Below are 22,729 nucleotides of genomic sequence, written 5' to 3'. Positions count from 1 at the left end.
TTTTAACATAATATTTTTGGTACAAAACAAATTCTTCAATGAGTATTTGTACTAAAAATTGTTTTTGCTGCAAAACAAAAATTTCCAATAATAACTCATCTTCAATATATATAAGGTTAGGGAGAACACAAATTAAGATAGAAAATTAATAGGTGTAACAGAGCATCATACCGCTTATTAGTAGTCATAGGATCACTCATCCGGTTTTTAATTGTTGCTTCTTGTATTTTATTTATCGTATTATTTTGTTGTATTGTACATAATTCTTTGTCACACTTTTAATAATATTTTGTTATAACTCCTTCAAAGTTTATATTTATTTTTCCACATTGTTTTGAACTACTCTCTATGTCTCAATTTATGTGACATTTTTCGTTTTTCGAGAGTCAAACAATTTAAGTTTTATCGAAAATTTGCGCACGAAATCTTTTTGAAATGAAATTTATATATTTGTTAACTATGTAAAAAATAGTATAAGTCACAATAATTGATAATTCAAAATGTTTAAAAGATCTATGAAAAATTTATGATCAAAGACAGACATGTTTGAATCTCGAAATCCGAAAAGTATCACGTAAAATGAAACTAAGGGAATATCTTTTTCCTGGAGTTATGAATCTATCCGATATAATTTGTTTATCTTAAGATTTGTATACACTCTATTCTTCAGATCTCACTGTGTGTGATGTTATTGTTATACAAGTAACTGTAACTATAGTACTCCATTAACTAACTTATTATAATATATTAATTTATATTGATGATATAGTATTATTTTTTCATGATTAGAACATACTTACTTAAATTCATAACTAGAATGATTACCAGACATGAAGAGCACATTTGTTTATACTTTATAGAAACTATGGAACCAAGCAAAGGCATTTGCTTTGAAGGCCTTAAACTATATTAAAAAGCCATAATCATTTCCTAAATATGCCTTGCTTAATTAGCGAGAATCTAGCAACACAGAGACAAAAATCCAACAGCTAAGCAACAACAGATAAAGTTGAAACTAAGTTAAGCCATTAACAATCTTTTGATTTGATTAAGTAGTTAATCCCCAGTTAATTTTTCAGTCTCTTTTGGTTGCTTGTAATCTGTGCTGCTACTAGTAAAGACAGAGAACCAACAAAGCAAGTCAACCAACCATCTAATCTATGGCTTTTTCAGTTTTCACCAACAAAAAGTCCAAAAAAAACTTCATAAGTACCATAGAGAATCAAGAAAAGCAATAAAACCCCTTTTTCCTCTTGTCCTTTTACTTCCAACTTTCTTGTCATAATTTTTTTCATTCATAGGCAAGTGGGGTTAAACAATTACAGCCCTGTTCATCAGAAAGTTTCAATCTTTTTCTTTTATCTCCAAAGTTACTGTCATTTCATGATGTAGAGGAAGATTCTTGGGTTCACACTAGATCTGGGGTTCAATGAACTTTTGGGGTTTGTATTGAAGTAACAACTGGTGTTAATCTGTGCATATAATGATGAAAACTTGAGTTTTGCAGTTTGTCTGGTGGCTAGTGGAGCTAAAAAAGATTGAATTTTTGGGTTTTTTTTTGCTCTAATGGGGATTTGTCTGAGTAACCAAATCAAGGCTGAGACAACATTTTATACTGTTTCAGGTATACTAAGTTCACTATCTTTTTGTATAATTTATTTTTGAAAGGTATGATATGATTTGTTAGCTCTAGTTATATATTGAGTGTTTTGGTGAGTTCAAGTATTTGCTTGCTTAAAAAATTGAAGAATAAAAAAAAAAGGAGAGTACCCTAAAGCTGCAGAGGATTATTGTTACCAGCCCCCCACTCACCCCCTAAAAGGGGGTGGGGGTTAGGGTGTGGTGGGGGTCATTGCAGGGGAGAAGGAGAAGAAATAGACCAAATATTGTTTCTGGTCAGTGTAAGGTTTTGTGGGTGACTAATGTATTGTCTGTCATGTATTTGTTAATTGCAACGAAAGTTAAATTTGTGTGTTTCAAAGAGCAGTAATATTACCTTTTGAAAGGTTTCTGTTTTATGTAGGAAATTTGCTTGGTATGTGGAGATTAGTAGTAATTGTTTTCTACTGTTGGATGAACATCTTGATTCTTTTGCTTACTGTCTTTTGTTTGCATTGTAAATGGATTCTTTTAGGGTTGGATTCAAGAAATGTCAGTGGAAATGGTACCGATATTAGTAATTCGAATAGCAAACACTCATCAGCTTCCGTACCCCCGACTCCTCGGAGTGAGGGTGAGATCTTGCAGTCATCCAACTTGAGGAGCTTCACTTTCAGTGAACTCCGATCTGCAACTAGAAACTTCCGTCCTGACAGTGTAGTAGGAGAAGGAGGTTTTGGCTCGGTTTTCAAAGGGTGGGTCGACGAGCATACTCTTGCAGCATCAAAGCCTGGCACAGGGATTGTGATAGCTGTGAAAAAGTTAAACCAAGAAGGGTGGCAGGGGCACAGAGAATGGCTGGTGAGTTGAAGCTTTGTTCTACTTGGAATCGCTCCGCAACTGGAGTTAATTTTTTTAAAAGACATTGTTGATACTGTGAAATTATTGTTCCGTAGGCGTATCTGCATATTTGTTACTCCCTTGATTCAATTTGTTTGTCTGGTTTTGATTTAACAAGTTTAAGAAAGTAAAAAAGACTTTTGAATCTTGTGGTCTTAAGATTGAAGATATGTTGAATGCACCAAAATATCATTTAATCTCGTGGTCTTAAATATGTCAAGTGTGAAGTTGAAATTAAAGAGTTTCAAAAAGGGAAAGAAACATTCTTTTAAACGGATAAAAAAGGAAAGTAAGATAAACAAATTGGAACGAAGGGAGTACTGGATTCTGCTGGGTAACCTCATTTGTAGATTTGGGGAAAGAAACAAATCTGATCAATAAAATCGTGATGAATAGGATGACTTGATTTGCATCTAGCTCAGTGCTTATATAGCATTTTGCTACAAATGAATGCTATTTATTATAAGCAGCGTACCTTATGTTCTCGACCATACAAATTTGCAGGCTGAGATAAACTATCTTGGGCAACTGCACCATCCAAATCTTGTAAATTTGATCGGTTATTGCTTAGAGGAAGATCACAGGCTCTTGGTCTATGAGTTTATGCCTAAGGGTAGCATGGAGAATCATCTATTTAGGAGTGAGTTCAGTATTTCTTTTATATTCTTCCACCTGTGTAATTACTTACGGTACATATGAACAAGCGTGTGGAGTCCTAGATGATATATGTGGTTTTGTTTATTTGAGTCAGGAGGTTCATACTACCAACCACTTTCTTGGAGCCTTTGTATGAAAGTTGCACTTGGTGCTGCAAGGGGCCTTGCGTTTCTTCATAATGCTGAAACAAAAGTTATTTACAGGGACTTCAAGACTTCTAATATTCTGCTGGACTCGGTATGTGAATATCATCTCAAAGGGTCACTTTACAGTTTGCACTGCCCCGTCGCCTTGAAACATGGGTTATGTCGAAGTCTTTCATATTTTCAGATACTTGGTTTTTTGTGCTCAATTTTACGGTCTACATTGACAGGACTACAATGCCAAGCTTTCTGATTTTGGGTTGGCCAGAGATGGTCCCATAGGTGATCAGAGCCACGTGTCTACTCGGGTTATGGGAACTTATGGATATGCTGCTCCAGAGTATCTATCCACAGGTTTGTCTGCATGCTACCCAATTCAATTTTGAAGTTCACAATCTGATGGTACTTTTTATTTTCTTTTAACACGGCTTAGTCTACAGACGATGAACTTCATGTGTACATTCTCATATACTCATCTCGTCCTGTTTATTGTATCTGGACACCGAGTTCGTATGATTATACGAGGACTATTAGAACAAATGAACATGATTTTTTTATAAATTAAAATTTAGTTTGAATTGAATGAGACACTTACATTTTGTTTCACCTTTTAAGTAGTTAAGTGTGTATAAGAATGTTCATGCTCTGAGCTGATAACTTTTCTCTTTTATGGAAGGCCATCTTACTGCCAAGAGTGATGTATACAGCTTCGGGGTAGTTCTACTAGAAATTCTATCCGGTAAGAAAGCAATAGACAAGAATCGACCCATGGGGGAACATAGTCTTGTTGATTGGGCAAAACCTTATTTGACCAATAAACGTAGAGTTTTCCGTGTTCTAGATGCCCGTCTTGAAGGACAATATTCACTTAGTCATGCCTTAAAGGTTGCTATCCTGTCTCTTCAATGCATATCGATGGACCCCAAGTCAAGGCCAACAATGGACGAAGTAGTAACAGCTCTAGAACAGCTTCAGCAGTCCAAGGATGTAGCAAAAAATGATAAGAAAGTCCGGCAGGTAAATCAGCATAGTCGATCAAGTTTTGCGCTCAAGAAGTCCTGCAAAAGCAGCACGGAAGAGACCCCCGCGAAATCCAAGTACCCAAGACCTTCACTTTCACTTCTTTCATAGTAAGAGGAAAGGAAGTTTTTGGTGTGCCAGTTACTAGTACCTCTTTTGTTCAAGAACTTCTGGCATATAACTAAGAAAATGTCTTCAACAAGGATGTACAGCTTGTCCTCTTTTTTTTGTGTGTTTTAGTTTGTTGGATAATGTTTGAACAATAGATTTATGTGTGTTCAGTTTATTAGTTATGTAAGTTAACCTACTATTAGAGTTCTATTTACTACAACAACATCCCCGTGTAATCCCACAAGTGTCGTCTGAGAAGGGTAGAGTATATGTAGACCTTACCCCTACCTTGGGAGGTACAAACGTTGTTTTTGATAGACCCTTGGCTCGAGAAATTAGTGTTCTATTCGAATCTTGATATTTCATCATGTTTTATGTATTATTGTTCTTGAAATGGAGACGAAGGATTACAGTTAACAGTGTAACAAGAAAATATTGAATCTATAGTCAAAATAGCCAACAGAATTTAGGACTTTTTGAATGGTTGAAATTCTTATAATTGCACAAGACATTTTTAGACAATGATGATAGTATCTTTGGTCAGCTTTAGTCCAACAATCGATATCATAGTCAATGATTTAACACGATGAATATAAAATATCGTTGTGCATAGTAATTTAATTATTTAAATCAGCCTCCTCACTCACCAACATATAACCACTCCAGAAATAAATTGAAACATCGCCAAATATATCTAAAATAATTATAAGAGACAATATGTTATACTCATATTCATAGACAATATATAATTAGGTTAATCCTTATGCGACCACCACATCAACATCTTACACATCATCACTAAAAACAAAAAAGTATTCTTAATTGCACGTGGAATGAGCGCAACTTTGAGCTCATGCGATTTTGATTCTTTTGTACGAAAGAAATCAAGGATCGTTACAAAATATAAAACGAAAATAAACTAATTCCACATATACCTACAATTTATCCCATTAAAAAAGAGAAAAAAATTGAAGGTAGGGGAAAATGGTATACTAATAAGTATATAGTATGTAGTAATTTATTTCTTTTCAATTTGTGGGGTAATTTTATAAAATTAAACTCGATAATTTTTGCCTTGATAAGTCTGGCCAAACTGCCAATTAGAAGGTGCCACGTTGTATGAGGTAACATAGCGACGGTCACTTGTTTTGACTTTAAATGAAAGTGCTTGACCAGTTAGCAAAGCATTGGATTGCCAATTTTGCCCCCAGTTTCGACTCATAATTATCCATTTAGTATTAGTACCTTTGACTTGAACTTGCTGGATATCACCAGCACCTGCCACGTTAGTCACTATGATCATGTTGAAGTAATTGAAACCGTTGATTGTGAATCTTATTCCTTCTTGTTTCTTGCATGGAACCCTATTATTTCAAACAAAATGATTATATATATCGTATGCTATCAGGTTAATCAAAAGATATTTATAGATATCGCGTATAAAATTATTGATTCTAAAACTATAATAATATGAAGAAAGACAAAATTATTTCAATTCGAAACATCGTCCCTTCTTTAAAGAGAGAGACGTATATTTTATTCACATTTTCATTTAATGATTAGATCAAGCCACGATTGATCGGAGCAAGGAGTTCTAAGTGAAAGATTCATAATATAAAAAAGATTTTCTAAATAAACTATGGAAATTCAATATTAAATCAACCCTTTTGACATATTTTATACTATAATTGAATCTTATTTATAATAGTAGATTAATAATTATCATTTTTATCAGATTATCAATTATTACGACTAACCTTCGATAGGTAACTGGGACGATGCCGGCTCGATACTGCGCAATTTGGAGGAACACAGGCATGGAAAGGTCGAAATGGGGCCGGGGCGGGTTGCACCAACCTCCATTATCATTTGGCAAAGCGTAATTTGGCGGGCAGAAATTTGTACCCGTTACAAAAATGGATGGGTTACCCGGGTTGCACCATTTTTCATCAGTGCATTTTATTTCAAAACAAGCACCGCAGCTTAGTCCACTATTAAAAAGTACTGTGCTTAGTGCTGCATTATTCACTCCGTATCCTGTGCTGTACAAATTTCCATATCCACATGCACCACCTGATGGTAAAATATATTTATACGTAAACCTTCTTAAAATATAAAATTTACAATCTTAAAAATAAAAAATAAAAAATTGCTTACGCTATCAGGTCACCAAAAATATATATAGTCGGTTATAAAAGTGCAAACCATATAGGTATAAACAGATTGATCGATCTAACATGCTCTTCAATAAGCAATTATACTCTAGAATAAAGGTGAATGAGTAGTCATATTTAAAAAATTTGAATTTGTTATTGTATAAAATGAATAAAATACGTACCCATGGTGCCAGAGGCATCAGAGCCACCATAGAAGGTGGCATGAGCGCTCTGCCAAGGGCCAGCGGTGTAAACACCGCGGACCTTTGAATCGACGGTTGTCAAGAAAGAGAGAAGGGAAGCAATGCAAAGCATCCAAGTTATAGCCATTTTTTTGAATAGAAATGTGGAGAAATGCTAATAGGGTAATTTTGGGTGACAATGGATATAGTAGTAAGGAGGAAAATGGAGGTACTTAATAACAAGTGCATGACTCGTCATTAATGAGTTACTATTTTTTATTTAATAATTTATTGTATAGTATTATTTTTTTATGTCAGAAACGTAGAGTAGCAATATTTATCATGGCTTATGGAGTAAGAAGGAAAATACTACAATATGTGGTATTCATTACAAGTATACATGTGAGTTGCATGTGGTGGTGAGGATACCTAGCTTTGGGCACATGGTAATGTTAATGAAATTAAAGTTTTGGTATGGAGGAGGACGATAATGTTTTTCAAGTTTTTCATGTTTGATTAGGTGAAATATAGGGAAAATAAGTTTTATAAGTAGCATTTCACATTGATTGTGTCTTTTTCGGCCTCCATCAATACACCTCATTTTCACTCCACTTTCATATAGTGTGATCGCCCTGCCCTACTCCCCGTCTTACAGTATTTATCTAGATTATATGCAAATACTTTTAGAATAATATTTTTTACTTACATATCAAACCCAGAAAAAAAAATTCACCTATTTCCTATCATACCAAACACACACCCTAAAAATTAAACGAAGCTTTGAATTTAAAACTTGCTAGCTACAAGCTTAATTATAGGCTAAAATATTTTGCACTTCTTTATTATAATAATATATACTAGTGTCGTAGCTAAAGCTAACTACAATGATTTATTTTTTTATTGCGTACTAACGAGGTTTGATATCCCTAATGTTTTTACTATAATTAGACGTGCTAAGAAATTGTTAATCATGAAATTTAACTGATTACTTCTTACCAATATTTTCTTAAATGAAGTATTGCCTATCATTTTTTTTTATTTTTTTTATATAATTTACCTATCATTTATTATAAGTCTACAATGGCACAATAAATATTAAAAGTTAAGGCACGCATCGATCTAAATTAAAACATAATTTTATCCAAAATAGTTTGGGTGACTTAATTAAAAAAACAAAAAAAAAAATTTGTTACCAAACCTTAATCATAGAACGTAGAATTAAATATCAATTATCATTCATGGCAATGCATGTTAGTTTTCCACAAAGATCGCTTTGCTTCCACTAAGGCACTACTATATATCAACCTATTAACAACGACGGATGTAATATTTTCATCTAAAAGGTTAAAATGAACACCTTATTCCCGCTTATACGCCTATTAATACGTTAGATTTGTCCACATATGAAAAATATAACACTTGTCATAAAAAGAAGAAGATATTACCACTTTATATAAATAATTTTTTTTTATTTTAAAAATATCATGTAACTAGAATTTACTGACTCGAGTTTTGATCAATCTAAATTTAAGCGATGTAGAACTCAGTAAAGGAGAAAATCCTTATTTAAATTTCTCATTCCCGTGATCTGAATTTGAGACATTTAATAATATAATTATATGGGTGAAAGAATATATATTATAGGCTAGCATGGAAAAAGTTTGACCTATTGGTTGGACTCATTTTACCTTCATTGAACCCAAATTCGACAATTTCTATTCAGTTTCAGGTTTGCATGTGTATATTAATTTTAACATCTAATAAAGTTTATAATGATGAGTTGACCATCAAAGTATTTTGACTTTCTCTGTTTAGGTTCTTACTTCTAGAGATCTGAAATCACATGCAAACAATTGATTTATTTTTAATTATATGTTAATTCTTGGAAAAATAATACCAAATTAATTAATTAGTTGAGTGTTACCTACGTATATCGTACAGTATGCCATGCCCACCTATTTAAGCTAAGTAATCCCCATTTATTATTACTCATCTAAATTAAAAATCGAGTGTTTATGCCGTCCAATCATTATAATGATACCAATTAATTATACGTTGGTACTCTCAATTAATTATTTTTTTCATTCACTTTTACTTGTCTATTTTAAACTTTGTCAAGAAATAGTAATTGATATGCCCATTTTATTATAATATTCATATTATTTGATGTTTAGTCTTACGTCTTGAAAAAATGATTTGAAGAATAAGTATTACAATTAATATTAATAGTAAAAAGATAAATAAAAAAACATTTGTTTTTTATAAATGTTAAAGATGACAAGTTAAGTGAAAATCTATTTTGGAATAGTGGACAAGCAAAAGTTAACGGAGGAAGTATATAACATTTAAAAAAAAAAAAAAATCTTAGTTACTTAATTAGCTATTTTTAAATCTTTGGACATCAATGTTAAAATTCTCGTATTTACTGAAGAAATAATCCTAGATATATAGGGAGGTATTGGGATTTAGAATATAGAATAGAATATTAGTAGATAGTCAATTGTTATCACACTTTATTTGAGAGAGGCAAGGCTAGCTTCAATCCCCTCTTCTTATCCTAATTAGAACTTAGAAGTAGTATTAGTTAGTAATTGTATAATTTCTTATTCTTCAATGTGTATTATTATTTTGATTTGTAATATCTTTCTATTTTATTGTCATATTAATTTGTAATCGGAAACTTTTCTTAGAGCCGAAGATCTATAAGAACTTCTTCGAATTTTACTCAAGGAATTACACTTGTATTGTAGCGGTAAATAAGGGAAAATAATAGTAAGGTTATTCTTAATTTCTTACTTAGAATTTTAATTTTTAAAAAGGAAACCATAATTAAAAAATAATTAAAATCCGTCAGAGAGGAATCTTGTCACGACATGGGTGGAGTATTCATCAACAAATAATTCATTGATCTCAACATATAAAAATAAAAATAAAAAATAAAAAAAGTTGCTTAGGAGTTAATTAGGAGATATCTTGACCTAGTTATCTAATTGAATGAACTCACCTGACAATCATTAAAGAAAAATAAATTAATCATATGTTATAATTATTTAATTAATTAAAGTTAATGCGTTCACTAACTTGAGATTCCACTTGTTCCGTACCACTTTCTTAGCAAGGGAAGGAACATATCGTAAGTAGAATTTGCATATTAATTATTTTATTTACGTGAGTTGACCTTTTAAATTTTTTTAATTAGTAAGTGATAACCATGTTACTTAATTCTCTTAATTTTGTTTCATTTTGTAATTATAAGAAATTTAGTCTAAGCACTATATTTTGTTTAAAGAGGATAACCTACAAATGTTAATGTATATTTTCAGTTTCATAGGCTCATTTGTTTTAGTACTATTTTTGGAAAATTTGTTAAAATAGAGTAAAATTCAAATATAGTAATTCTCCACACATATAATTGAAAATCATTGAAATTAAAAATAACTAAAATTTGAAATCTATAATATTGTAATTATGTCATGGATAAAAGTGAAATTTTATCGTAGTATTAAAAACGAAATTCAAGACACTTGACGAAATTTCACTTTTTTTATATAACTATTATGTGAAAATTATTTTTAGGGATATATCGTGAAGGAAATCCAAAAGCTGTTAAAGTATAAAATATTTACACAAATATTTAGTAACCTAAGTCACTTATCCATAACTATCTACGCTAAAGATGTTTGGTAACATGTAAAAGAGTTTGATTAATTGTTTTTAGTGAATAAAGAAACATATAAATTCTTGAGAAGTGCAATATATATAGTTCAGTTAAACGTTGAAAACCTTTCCTAATTATATAAAAGTTGTTATTGTTATAAACCTGTTCTTTGAACCAAAAAAAAGTGGGAAATGATTTTCTATACCTTTATAAGTTCATGTCTTTTTAATTGAAGATTTTTATTTTTGCACATGAAAGATTGATATTTTCTTCTATTCAAATTGTAAGTGGGCAAGAGATCTCATTCCCTCGAAAAAGAAAGGAAAAATGCATATATCACCAATTTGAGGACCAGTTGGACCACTATTAAAGCTATAGCCAAATTATATAATTTGTCTATTTAGCCACTTTAAAATCAACTTCAAACTTATGGTAAAATTAAAACATTAAGACATTTTTGTTTGAAATTGTCTGAAGTTTGGCTTGGTTGTCTCAAACTTCAAACATTTTTGTTTGAAATTAGGCTTGATAGGCTCAAACCCTAGATTTGTTAGTCTAATTTCAAACTCAACTTATTCTGCAAACTTAACAAGTCTAAATAAATCTCGATTGAGGATTTTTATTTTTGTTATATATCTCACCCAAGTATTTTCAACTTCGTAAAAGGAACAATTTCAAATGAATAAAAGATAAATACTTCATAGTGAAAAAGACACAAGCCCATTTCCCAGTTACTTAGGTCAGAACAAATTAAGAAGTTTATATTTATATTGAGACCAACTTTACGTCCAAAGACTCAATGTCATTTTCTTCTTATCTTGTATCATCGATTACAAAAACTTGTTCAACAAACTGAAGAAGAAGAAGACGATGAAAAAAAAAGGAGGATCGATCTTGTCTGAAGTTTATTTACACTAGCTACGAGTTAAATAATTTAGAACAAACCAAATATAACTTAAATAAATAATAGGGTATTGTGGCTATCAACTCAATACTTCCCAAAATTGACTATGACTTAAATAGTAGCTCCGAGTGGATATTCGGCCCATTATGATTCTAGCTATGTCCAAGTACACTTCTAAACCAACTCATATTGGGTCAGCCCATTTACCAAATCAATTCTAGTCATCTAGATGATCGAATGATTCATACCCTTATAAACTATCACAAAGAAAAAAGAGCCAAAAGATGATTTATCTCTCCGATATGTAAACTACGTGTACAAAACACAAAATTGATCTCTCGAGTAATGGTAAATGCAAATTTTTTACTAAGAATTCAAACAATAACCAAGCAAACACACAAAGAAGTCGAGAGAGTTTGATGAACCGCTCGAGACATCTAGCGCCAGCCCAACATCGAGAAGGTGTCCAAATAAAGATTTATGAATATCTATCAAGCGTGCTCTTTGTTTATTGCATAGGAAGACTAATGTCAAATATGAAATTGAAACTTATATCCCTAGAAGATATTTGACATACTTTTTAGAGACAAAAATACCCCCAATAATATTAATACTCAACCTTATTGTTAGTGTCCACCATCAAATATACTAACAAACAATATTAAATAAAGTTTATTTATCGTATCATTCGATGATTTAATTAATTAATTTATGAAGATGTTGGACAGCTCATTCATGGGTTGTATTTTAGATCAGCTGCATGTTCTATAACATGCTAAAGTTGATGCCTTAAGAGGTTCTGCTAATGAGTTGTATGGATTTTGTTTGTGCGGATGGAAGATTTAAATTTTAATTAAGATTTTTAATATTGAATTTATTATATTTTAAAAATTATTAATTTATATATACTAGTACAATTTTAATAAGTTTTTACATATAAAGTTATAGCTCACGACCTTAATATTGATACATTTAATCTGCCTTTGATTCTTTAAATTAATATTTTTTAAAATTATATAAAATTAAATTACGATAAGTCGATGACTGATAACCAAAACAACAAAATATTAGGATGAATTCCCTTTCCATAGTCAAAGGAAAATTGACTCATTTATTTGACAAAACTTTATTGAATGAATAATAACAATTGGTCTAGTGTCTCGCTAAGCTCAATTATGTTGACTCTCTTTTTTATTTGATATTTATATGAATTTTTTTATTAAATTAAACCTATCTATTGCAAGACTCGTTTCTAATATTTATACATATTAATAATATTAGTGTTCGATTCATACGAAATTTTAGTGTTGATATCATATTAGTGTTCTAGTAGGATTCTTTTCATTTCAAAAGTTTCAACCTAATAGCTCGCCTCTTTGATAAAAGAATTTCAATAATCTGTAAAGACTTAAGACTCATATTGATATATTGACTCCTATTATTTGATTCAAAAGTTAAAACTATATTTTCTTTTATTGTTTTTTTGACAACTTTTTTGTACTTATTAAAATTGTCTTTATAACAATAAAAAAGTGTTTTGCGTTTTTCTTATGAGTAATCAAAACTCTTGAAATTATTCTTTATGATATAAAATAAAGACTATTTATGTTTCCTTCTTCAACTTTACTTAGATGGAGAAATGATTTCGTGTAGTTAATATGATTTGAATTGAAAAAAGTAATTTTATAAGAGTATTAATTTTTTTTAAACTTTATTTTTTTAAGATAAAATTTTATCTTTCAAAATATTTTGATCAACTTATATGGTGGAAGTATAAATAAATATATATAAACAAAAGGACCAAAACGAATAATTAAATTAAAATTTATTGGAGAATAAAGACATCCCTTTGATAAAATAAAAAGAATAAAAATAGTCTAAATATCATTATGATAATATATTGCTTTGGGCCGTCCCTAAAGTAGCCGCCAAGCTGGAAGCAAAATCAAAGATAAAAAAATAAAAATACAATAATATCAATGATATGATTACAATTGATATAACAGGTGAAAAAAATTAAGTATCAATTTCTCCAATAATATCTTTTGCATCAAATTTACCTAGTGTGATTTATAATAGAAAAAATTATGCGAAATGATAAACCTCTAGAGTATATTATGTAATATAACTATAGTTTCAGTTATTTTAATTTGTGGCTATAGTTTTGCGAAATCATTCTATTCATTTCTCTAATTGTATAAATCTATAATTTGTATAATTCGGTCCCTTTATTGTATAACTCCAAAATTTGTATAATTCGATTTCTGTTTGTATAAATTCGTAATTTTTATATGTTACCTTCTTTGTATATTGGCAAGCCAAATATGTAAATAGAGTTATGAAAAATTCTTAAATATATAAATATAAAATTTATATATACTTATCTTGTTTGTATATTCGCAAGCGAAATATAAAAACGAGCAAACGAGATATACAAATTTCAGTCTCCGTTTGTATATATTTTTCCTATTTATATATTTGCAAGTGAAATATACAAACGAGCAAGTAAAATATACAAACCGCAGTCTACATAGCAAACGAAACTATAGCTATGGATCGTAATTACCGAAAATATAGCTATAAAACCTTATTATATCTATTATCTTTGCTATTTCTGATTTTTTAAATATATCTCTTACATAATCTTTAAGTTTTTTTTTTTTTGTAACAACTGTAAATATATTACCATAACCAACAAAAAGTACGAATACAAATGAAGAGCACCTTTCTCTGATAACAAAGAACAGGCCTCCTACCAAATCATAAGAAAACTAAAAACACATTAAATGCTGAATAAAATTCCTACATTTCATTGCTTTCTTGGAACTACTAAGTAACTGTAACCTTTCTCTGATTTCCTTCTTTATCTGTGCAATTGCCTCATCCGTCTGTACACATTTGCCTTTGTATCGCCTCCAATTTATGGCACGCCAAGTGTGATAAATGATAGCTCCACATATCGCTGCCATAATCTCTTTTTGAAATAGCTTCCAGTGTTTCCCATCTATACATTCCAGAACTTTCATTATACCAATATTATGCAATTTTTCTTTATTTTTTGTAACACTTTATTTTTATTTCTTAAACTTTCTATCAAGTCAAACTAGACCACTTTTATTTTGCAGGGATGAAGTAATATTATCGTCAAAACCGCCTGTTGGGGCTTGTGAAGACTTTGTTTGGCTAAGGAGAGAGTGTTTGATGGCATACCATTTCTGGACGTGGGAAAGAGGAGAAAGGGTGTTTGTTGGCATACCATTTCTGGACATGGGAAAGAGGAGAAAGGGTGTTCGTTGGCATACCATTTCTGGACGTGTTAAAGAGTCCATAGAATGCTATGCCGTATCATCAACCTGAATCTTTAAGTTATTATTGAATAAAAATGAGTTTTATTAAGAACTACGAATTTATCCGAAGTTCTTTTTTTAAATAGTTAAAAATTAAAAACATATTTAAAGTATTTTAATTTGTTGAATTTTATGTATAAACTATTTAGGTGTGTGAATTTTCTACTTAAACTATCACCGTATTTTATCAAAATACATCTCAATCATCAATTATTCTTTTTTCTACTAGAACAATTTTAGGTAGAAACAAGAGAAATATGTTTTTGATAAATACTTGAAGATAATTAAAATAAAAATTTGCACACATCTGCTAATTCAACTATGAAACTTAAAATATCCCAACATACTTTATTATTATATTTTTTTTACCATATCTGCAAAATTATTTAAAAAAATAAAGAGAAAAATATTGAAAACACTTCTGAATTTAGTGTATATTATTAGTTTAGTCTCTAAATTATTGACAATCTTAAAAACACATATCTATTTGATTAACTAAACTTAAATATATACCCCCGATCAGTCATATAACATTGCAATTGGTCTCAAACTCCTGTAGGAACATGAAACTCTTAATAAAAAGCCAAGAAAAATGTTGACAACACCCTTAAACTTAATGAGACTTTATGAGTCTATTTCACTCATATTGCGAGTTTGAGGATGTACTTAAATTCAATTAATTAAGTAAATTGATATTTTTAAGATTCTCAACGGTTCAGAAATAAAATTAATAATTTGCACTAAATTTAAAATAATTTTAAAAAATAAATGATAGTTATGATTGCTTAGAGGCGTAAATGTCTCTAGAGGCGGAGGAAACAAATTGAATTAATCGCTAAAAATGTCATTTTTTTGAGTTGAAAAATAAAAGAAAAAGATGACCCGCCACTGACCTTCCTTCCTCCTTTCTTCTCTCTATAGTCTCCAAATCTTCATACAAATAGCCCTAAAATTCCACTTTAATTCTCTCTATTTTCATTTTTCTAAATTCTGGGTTCATCAGATCTTGCTTCAAATTCTTATTAATCCCTAAAAAAACCAAAAGAAAAAAGTTTTTTTTTTTTATATATATTTTTTATCGATGGCATCCAACAAAGATGGGAACCAAAGCGGTAGTGGTGGTGGCGGCGGATTTTTCTCCTTTTTAGGTTCGAGTTTGACTAATATTGCCAAATCGGTTAATGGGTAAACCCTAGTTTCATCCCTTTTTCTTTTTAATTTCAAAGAATTGAAGAAAACCCAGATGGGATTTTTAATTTTTGCTTAGAAGTTGACTGTTAATTGAAATTTGCTTGCAGATCGGGGACTTTGATTTAGCTTTTTTGCTACTTTTTACCCATAATGTTTTCAAGTTTTGGTATTTGCTATTGTGTTTACCTTAAATTTGGTGTCTTTTACTGATTAGGTGCTTTGCTGATGTGGAAAGTTGTAAATTGTTATTCTTTGTTTTAGGATTTTTTCCCCTAATGTTCCCAAGTTTGATGTTTGCTATTGTGTTTACCTTAAGTTTGTTGTCTTTTACTGATTAGGTGCTTTGCTGATGTGGGAAGTTGTAAATTGTCATTCTTTGTTTTAAGATCTTTTCTCCCTGATGTTCCCAAGTTTGATGTTTGCTATTGTGTTTACATCTCAAATATGGTATCTTTTACTGATTAGGTGCTTTGCTGATGTGGGGAGTTGTAAATTGTCATTCTTTGTGTTAGGATTTTTGGCCCTTAATGTTCCCAAGTTTGATTTTTGCTATTGTGTTTACCTCAAATTTGGTGTTTTGCTGGTGTGTGGGAAGCTGTAAATTGTCATTCTTTGTTTTAGGATCTTTTCTCCCTAATGTTCCCAAGTTTGCTATTTGCTATTGTGTTTACATCTCAAATATGGTGTCTTTTACTGATTAGGTGCTTTGCTGATGTGGGAAGTTCTAAATTGTAATTCTTTGTATTAGGATCTTTTCCTCCTAATGTTCCCAAGTTTAATATTTGCTATTGTGTTTACGTTATATGTGGTGTCTTTTACTGTTAGATGCTTTGCTGACGTGGGAAGTTGTAAATTGTCATTCTTTGTTTTAGGATGTGTGGTTGCTCCATTATCTTGTCACTCATATTTTTGCTTGCCGATAATATAAGTGTGAAGTTTTATCGATGTATGGTTTTCGTTTTTTCTCTTTGCTCTTCTTGGGCTTTAGTGAATGGATATCATCAGTTTCCGTTGTCATGCTTGATCAATCTCCATCAAATCTGCAACACTATGTTATTCAGACAACTTGAGACTTTATGATATACCATATCTTTTCCTTTGTTCAAGTAACTTTTGATTTTTATGGGATTTTTTAGTCACAAAGCTGTTATTATTCCAGCATGCTTGGTCATGAAGGGCTGGAAGTCGTAAATCCTGAAGGAGGCAATGAGGATGCTGGTGCTGAAGCCCAGCGAGGAAGATGGAAGCAGGAGGTATGAACCCTCTTCTCATCTAATCCTGAAGGGTTGTATGTGTTCTAGGTGTTTAGTAGTGCTCTCATTATTTGTCTGGTTTTCTATAATCTGTAAAGAGAATGGGGTTTTGCAGTTCCCCCTACTCCTCTTTTGGCTCAATAAATTGTTTATACCTCCAGTATATTTGGGGAAGAATGTTGCCTTGGCTAATGCCCATGAACAAGACAAAAGCTCAATATCTGCACTCTTCCTTTGTTCCTCGTACTTATCCAAAACTCTAGGAGACACACCACGCTTTGCTTAATCTCCTTTTGCAGTCACTTCCAAATAAAACTTTCTGCTCAGCAGATACAGATGTATGCTGTTGGCTTTGGGATTGATAATTACCACAAATTCCTTCGAAAGCTATTTACTCGTGTAAATGCTAGTTTCTGGGTGGTTAGTAGAGAGATGGAGCTTCTATCAAGGATAAGAAAATTTTATGCTAGACCTTCCTTCACGGGAGAACCAAGCGATTGGATGAGTGCTAGCGCTAAAGCCGGTTTCTCCCTCCTTTGCCACATTTGACTCCTATGGCGATTATATTGAACTTAGTTATAAATTCAAAATGAATAGTTTCTGATTCTTAATGATTAACCAACTTTTGTCAATGGACAACTAAGTAGGAGTAGAAAAGTTGGACAACTAAATGGGAGTAGCAGCACCAATTTTTTTTTTTGGGGCAAGTGTGGATTTTTTGTTGAGTGCATTCACACTTCTGAGGTTTTTGCAGGATCGTGATAATTATTGGAAAATGATGCAAAAGTACATAGGCGCTGATATTACCTCGCTGGTGACGTTGCCAGTTATTATTTGTGAGCCTATGACCAACCTTCAAAAAATGGCAGAGGTGTGTTTTCAATTAATTGCAGGGTTGCAGCGTCCTGCTGTATTTTTGTTTTAATTTTTAGGTGAGGATTATACTGATGTAGCAATTCTATTGACAGTTGATGGAATACTCCTATCTACTGGAATTGGCAGATGAGTGCGAGGACCCACACATGAGATTAGTATATGCCGGTAAACAATCTACTACCATAGTGCTTAGCATCACTCCTATTTTGAATTCACTATCTCATTAAGTATGATACAACGAACAATTTGATTTTCCAGCAACATGGTTCATATCTTTATACCATGCCTTACAACGCACATGGAAGCCCTTCAACCCCATTCTTGGTGAAACTTATGAATTTGTTAACCATGCTGGAATCACATTTATTGCTGAGCAGGTGAGTTGTAGAGTGAATTCTTTCCCCGGATCACATTTCAGCTTGTCCATGGTTTCCTTGTCAGACTTCAATGATTATTATTTCTTTTTGTGCTCATGATATTAAGTCTTGTACTGTATCAGGTTTGTCATCACCCCCCAATTGGTGCAGCACATGCAGAAAACGAACATTTCAAATATGATATCACCTCAAAGGTGAAATCCAAATTCTTGGGGAACTCAGTTGAAGTCTATCCACTTGGCAGGTAGGACCTATTATATCGAATAATTTCTTATTTATCAGGATGTCGATTTCCTGTTTAAGAGAGCATATGTAGTTTTTTTTTTTCTGTCATAAAAAAAGAGAGCATACGTAGTTGTTTTGTTGATAAGACCTTAAGAGAACCTTAAAACACCCAAAATTCTGGAGAGGAAGAAGTTAATAGCTCTTCAATAAATCACACAAGTAGATCGGCAGTTTCTTTTGGGGGACCTTAAAAGAGAAGCATCTTTATTTAGCCTCTAGGGTCTGTTTGAAACATGTCCATGTTTGTGTAACAGGTAGTTTTACTTCTGGCTGGATGATGGTTCCTTCTGTTTTTGCCAAGTCTGAGTGCTGCTTTAGTGTAGAATTAGAACTATTTAGTGAACTTGAGGATGTAGCAGAAATGTTGACTAGAGCATGCAGGATAATGTTTCAGATATTAGTTGACAGCTAACTATCTACGAGGTGATTGCCTTTTTGCGACCTGTTCCTAAAGTATAGCTGAAAAGACAGCATGCACAAACTTTGTACATTGGGAGATCATCAGTTTTCTACCACTATTTTTTTTCTTCATGTTACATATCCACTCTATGATTAATTAGAAGATAACTTTAACAGTTGCATGGCCCCTATTTCTGGTTCCAGCTAAAAAAATGCTTACTTATGTCACAAATTGCAGACCAAGTCCTTCTGTATCTTGATTTTTGGTTCATTCTATTGTGTGCAGGTCAAGGCTCACACTGAAGAAGTCTGGTGTTGTCCTAGATTTGGTGCCGCCTCCAACAAAAGTTCACAATCTTATATTTGGGCGAACATGGATCGATTCTCCTGGGGAGATGATATTGACGAACTTGACGACAGGGGATAAAGTGTTGCTGTATTTTCAACCTTGTGGCTGGTTTGGGTATGATTGATGATATTGTTGCTCTTCTCTTCACCAGTTCGATGTTTTACTACAACAAAGTGCCAGAATACTTTCCCTTCCATGGATCTTTGGGAAAATACACCCTTTAAATCAATTAAGAACCAAACAGTACATAGTGTAAAAGAATGGTTTTTTTTTCCTTCAAATTTCTTTCACATATTCTGGTCTTTTGTTAGCAAAGGAAGTACTGATTGCTCTCGTTCTTCACCGCCAAGAAGTTCTTGGCGGACACTGCGGACCTTGCTCAAATTAGCGCATAGTGGAAGAGAGAGTTCAAGGGATAAATGCCCAACATAAAATTTGAAATACCAGAGGATGTGATAAAGATTATAGGTACTCTGTCCACTGCCAATTAGGTCTCGGTTGGAAGCTCATTTTCCATTAGTATGGTGTTTCATTATAGAATGAAATCCTGTCCTTGTTTCCTTGTGAAGGTTTGATTTAGAGATCCAGGTTCTTGAATCTTGGAGGGTTTGTGATTGATCCCTAGTTGCTTATAGTGATTATGACTTGTTGCCTGCCCTCTGCGCTATCAAAGGAACTGTCAATTTAGTGCACCCCGGCTTTAGTAAATGATGTCAACTAATGTTAATGTTTTCTCTATTTCTTTGAGTAATAATGTTGATGATTCTAGCTTTCCTTCTATGTGGTTATAGATTAGCTTTGAATGAAAATACTTTTACTTGATAAAACAAAAATGGTTATCAGACTAGCTTTAAGCTTAAGTTTAAAGCATACTATTTCCTTATTGTACTTCAATATTAGCATCTATCAAGCTAACCTGTACAGAGCTCTGTCCCCGGGTGAATGGTTCATTGCCTACCGGAAAAGTGAATGTTACTGTTTTCTATATCTGGGTCCTAAGACAACTTAATTCCATATTCCTTGCCAATAAGAGGTTGTAGAGAAGATGTTCTGACTTAAATTTTCCTTGTTTCTTATTTTTTCTTTTATAAACCTGATTGTCTATCAAATATTTTCCTTCTTTTCCCTTTTGCCTTCTAATTTTTCTTAACTATCATGTTTTTGGCAGTGCTGGTCGCTATGAAGTTGATGGATATGTTTACAACAGTGAGGAAGAACCCAAAATTTTGATGACTGGAAAATGGAACGAATCTATAAGTTATCAACCCTGTGATTTGGAAGGGGAGCCCTTGCCAGGCAGCACTATGAAAGAGGTGAATTTCAGCTTTCTTTCTTCAATAGTAACGCCTTTGGTCCAATGCAACTTCACACTTTTTCCTTATTTTTCTAAGCTGAAATTGTGTTTGCTTTGTTTAATCGTAACCCCTGGCCAGATCTTTCTGTTGTTTTGGTTCTTTTTCGTAAGTCCTCGTCATGACTTGAAGTATGTTGATTCCTGAGCTTGCAATAGTATTTGAATTTTCTCAGACAAACATTAGTTAGGTTAAAATATGCATCATATGTTTGCAATTTCCAAATTTTTGCTAGGATAGATGACAAATTACTCTATGCCATGTTCACATGTATGCATATCATTGAAGTTAGGGTAATTTTTAATTTTACATTGAGCTCTTGAGTTTCTTTAATCTGAAATCTGACATGGTGCAATTATTCTGGTTCATAAGGTTGCATGAAGCTTGATGGCATCTTTTATCTAAAATGGTGATAATTGTGGTCAAGTGAAAATTGCAGACTATTAATTTAATCAAATTTGCACTTGCAAATTCTTGCTTGTTTCAGGTCTGGAAAGCTGCCGAAGCTCCTAAAAATGACAAATTTCAGTATACATATTTTGCACACAAGATTAATAGCTTTGATACTGCACCTAAGAAATTATTAGCATCTGATTCTCGCTTGCGCCCTGATCGTTACGCACTTGAGATAGGTGATGTGTCCAAAGCTAGTTCAGAAAAGAGCCGGTATGCATCTCTCTCTCTCTCTAAGTTGTCCTTTTGTCAATCTGCATGTTACTCTCTTTGCTTTTGTGTGCATCGTGAACTTTAGCATTTTAAATATCAAATTTAGAGCATTGGACCTTTCTGTGGCATGAAGTTGTTGTCTTAATAATAGTACTCCACTTCTCCTCGATTATACCCTTGCTTTGCAGTCAGGGCGAAGCTTATCTTGAAGGTAGTTCAATTGAATCCTCTTCATCTAAATAGAAAAGTAAAACCTAGTTTTTTCTTATTATTGTGTATATAAGCTATTGAATCCCCTTGACACAAGGAAAGTTCTAATTGTGTGCAAAGGGGGGGGGGGTCATAAATTGGTTTAAGTCATAGGCTCAAATCCAAGTGTGATATCTTTGAACCCCTGGTATAAATTCCCGGGTCTATTGTTTGTAGTGAGCCACAATCGGTGCACATGGTCTTCTTGTTAAAAGATGACGATCCAGTTTGTTACTGTCGGTGTATCAGCTGTCATTCTGGGGTGGACATTTTCAAAAAAATAAAAATTAAAAATAATTTGATCTTTGTAGCTTCATTAATGCACTTGGACAGGAAAGAGAGGACAGAGAAAAGAAAATACCAGGCTGTTATAGTTGTTACTACACAACTAAACAAATAGTTCAACTTGCATTATGAAGTTCTTTATTTCCATAGGAAAAATAGTTTTTGGTTGAACAATAAAATAACAAGCCCCCTCCGGCCTCACATCTTCCTTAAGTGCATAGTTAAGTTTTTCCTATTCGGCCACAATTGTCTGAATCTCTTATTTGCTGGTGTATTTGGTTTTATTTATACAGTTTGGAGGAGAGGCAGAGAGCTGACAGGAGAACAAGAGAGGCCAAGGGTGACGAATTCAAACCAAAATGGTTCAACTTATCTAATGAAATGTGTCCTACACCTTGGGGTGAGTTGGAGGTGTACGAGTACAATGGTAAATATCATGAACATCGTGCTGCTATTGATAGTTCTGACCATGTTGAAGAGGCTGATGCTAAAACGGCTGAATTCAATCCTTGGCAATATGAAGATTCAGTAGTTTCTGCATAATTAGTTGTTCCTCTCATCTGTATCTTGTTTTTTTTTTGCAGAGTACCTTTTTTCTCTTTTACTGTATTAGGCCTATATTAGGTCTGCATTCTTTTTCAGGGAGTTAATTCCTACATTTTATCTATCTTGAGATTGATTAGTGTTTTGTACATATGGTTGCACTTAAAGTATGCCTTTTTGAGGTTTTCTTATACTCGCAATACGTAGCATTAAACCTATAAATGAAA

At 32.4% G+C, this 22,729-nt stretch overlaps 3 protein-coding genes across 3 annotated transcripts; 2 read left to right on the top strand and 1 right to left on the bottom strand.

Annotated features, from left to right (window-relative positions):
• Positions 1–850: 850 nt before the first annotated feature.
• Positions 851–4,788, top strand: LOC102594269 (probable serine/threonine-protein kinase NAK). Its single transcript, XM_006338963.2, has 6 exons — positions 851–1,624; positions 2,135–2,460; positions 3,004–3,139; positions 3,251–3,393; positions 3,530–3,653; positions 3,976–4,788. The coding sequence occupies exons 1-6, from the start codon at positions 1,567–1,569 to the stop codon at positions 4,428–4,430; spliced, it is 1,242 nt and encodes a 413-aa protein (XP_006339025.1). The 5' UTR covers positions 851–1,566; the 3' UTR covers positions 4,431–4,788.
• A 629-nt stretch (positions 4,789–5,417) lies between these two features.
• LOC102593934 (expansin-A3-like) lies at positions 5,418–6,956 on the bottom strand. The gene is made up of 3 exons (XM_006338962.2): positions 6,769–6,956; positions 6,188–6,503; positions 5,418–5,794 (listed from the first exon to the last, which is right to left on the bottom strand). The coding sequence occupies exons 1-3, from the start codon at positions 6,914–6,916 to the stop codon at positions 5,485–5,487; spliced, it is 774 nt and encodes a 257-aa protein (XP_006339024.1). The 5' UTR covers positions 6,917–6,956; the 3' UTR covers positions 5,418–5,484.
• Positions 6,957–15,752: 8,796 nt separating this feature from the next.
• On the top strand, positions 15,753–22,651 carry LOC102577672 (oxysterol-binding protein). Its single transcript, NM_001287869.1, is given in 10 exon segments — positions 15,753–15,862; positions 17,028–17,121; positions 17,876–17,992; positions 18,090–18,162; positions 18,256–18,374; positions 18,497–18,618; positions 19,345–19,521; positions 20,576–20,720; positions 21,247–21,425; positions 22,253–22,651. Coding segments are annotated over 10 exon segments (1,380 nt in total). The 5' UTR covers positions 15,753–15,758; the 3' UTR covers positions 22,503–22,651.
• The last annotated feature ends 78 nt before the right edge of the window (positions 22,652–22,729 follow it).

The sequence above is a fragment of the Solanum tuberosum genome, unplaced genomic scaffold, assembly GCF_000226075.1.
Source record: "Solanum tuberosum cultivar DM 1-3 516 R44 unplaced genomic scaffold, SolTub_3.0 scf00008, whole genome shotgun sequence".
Lineage (NCBI taxonomy): Eukaryota > Viridiplantae > Streptophyta > Magnoliopsida > Solanales > Solanaceae > Solanum > Solanum tuberosum.
The sequence above is the reverse complement of the archived record's forward strand: the minus strand, read 5'-3'. Positions and strand labels throughout refer to the sequence as shown.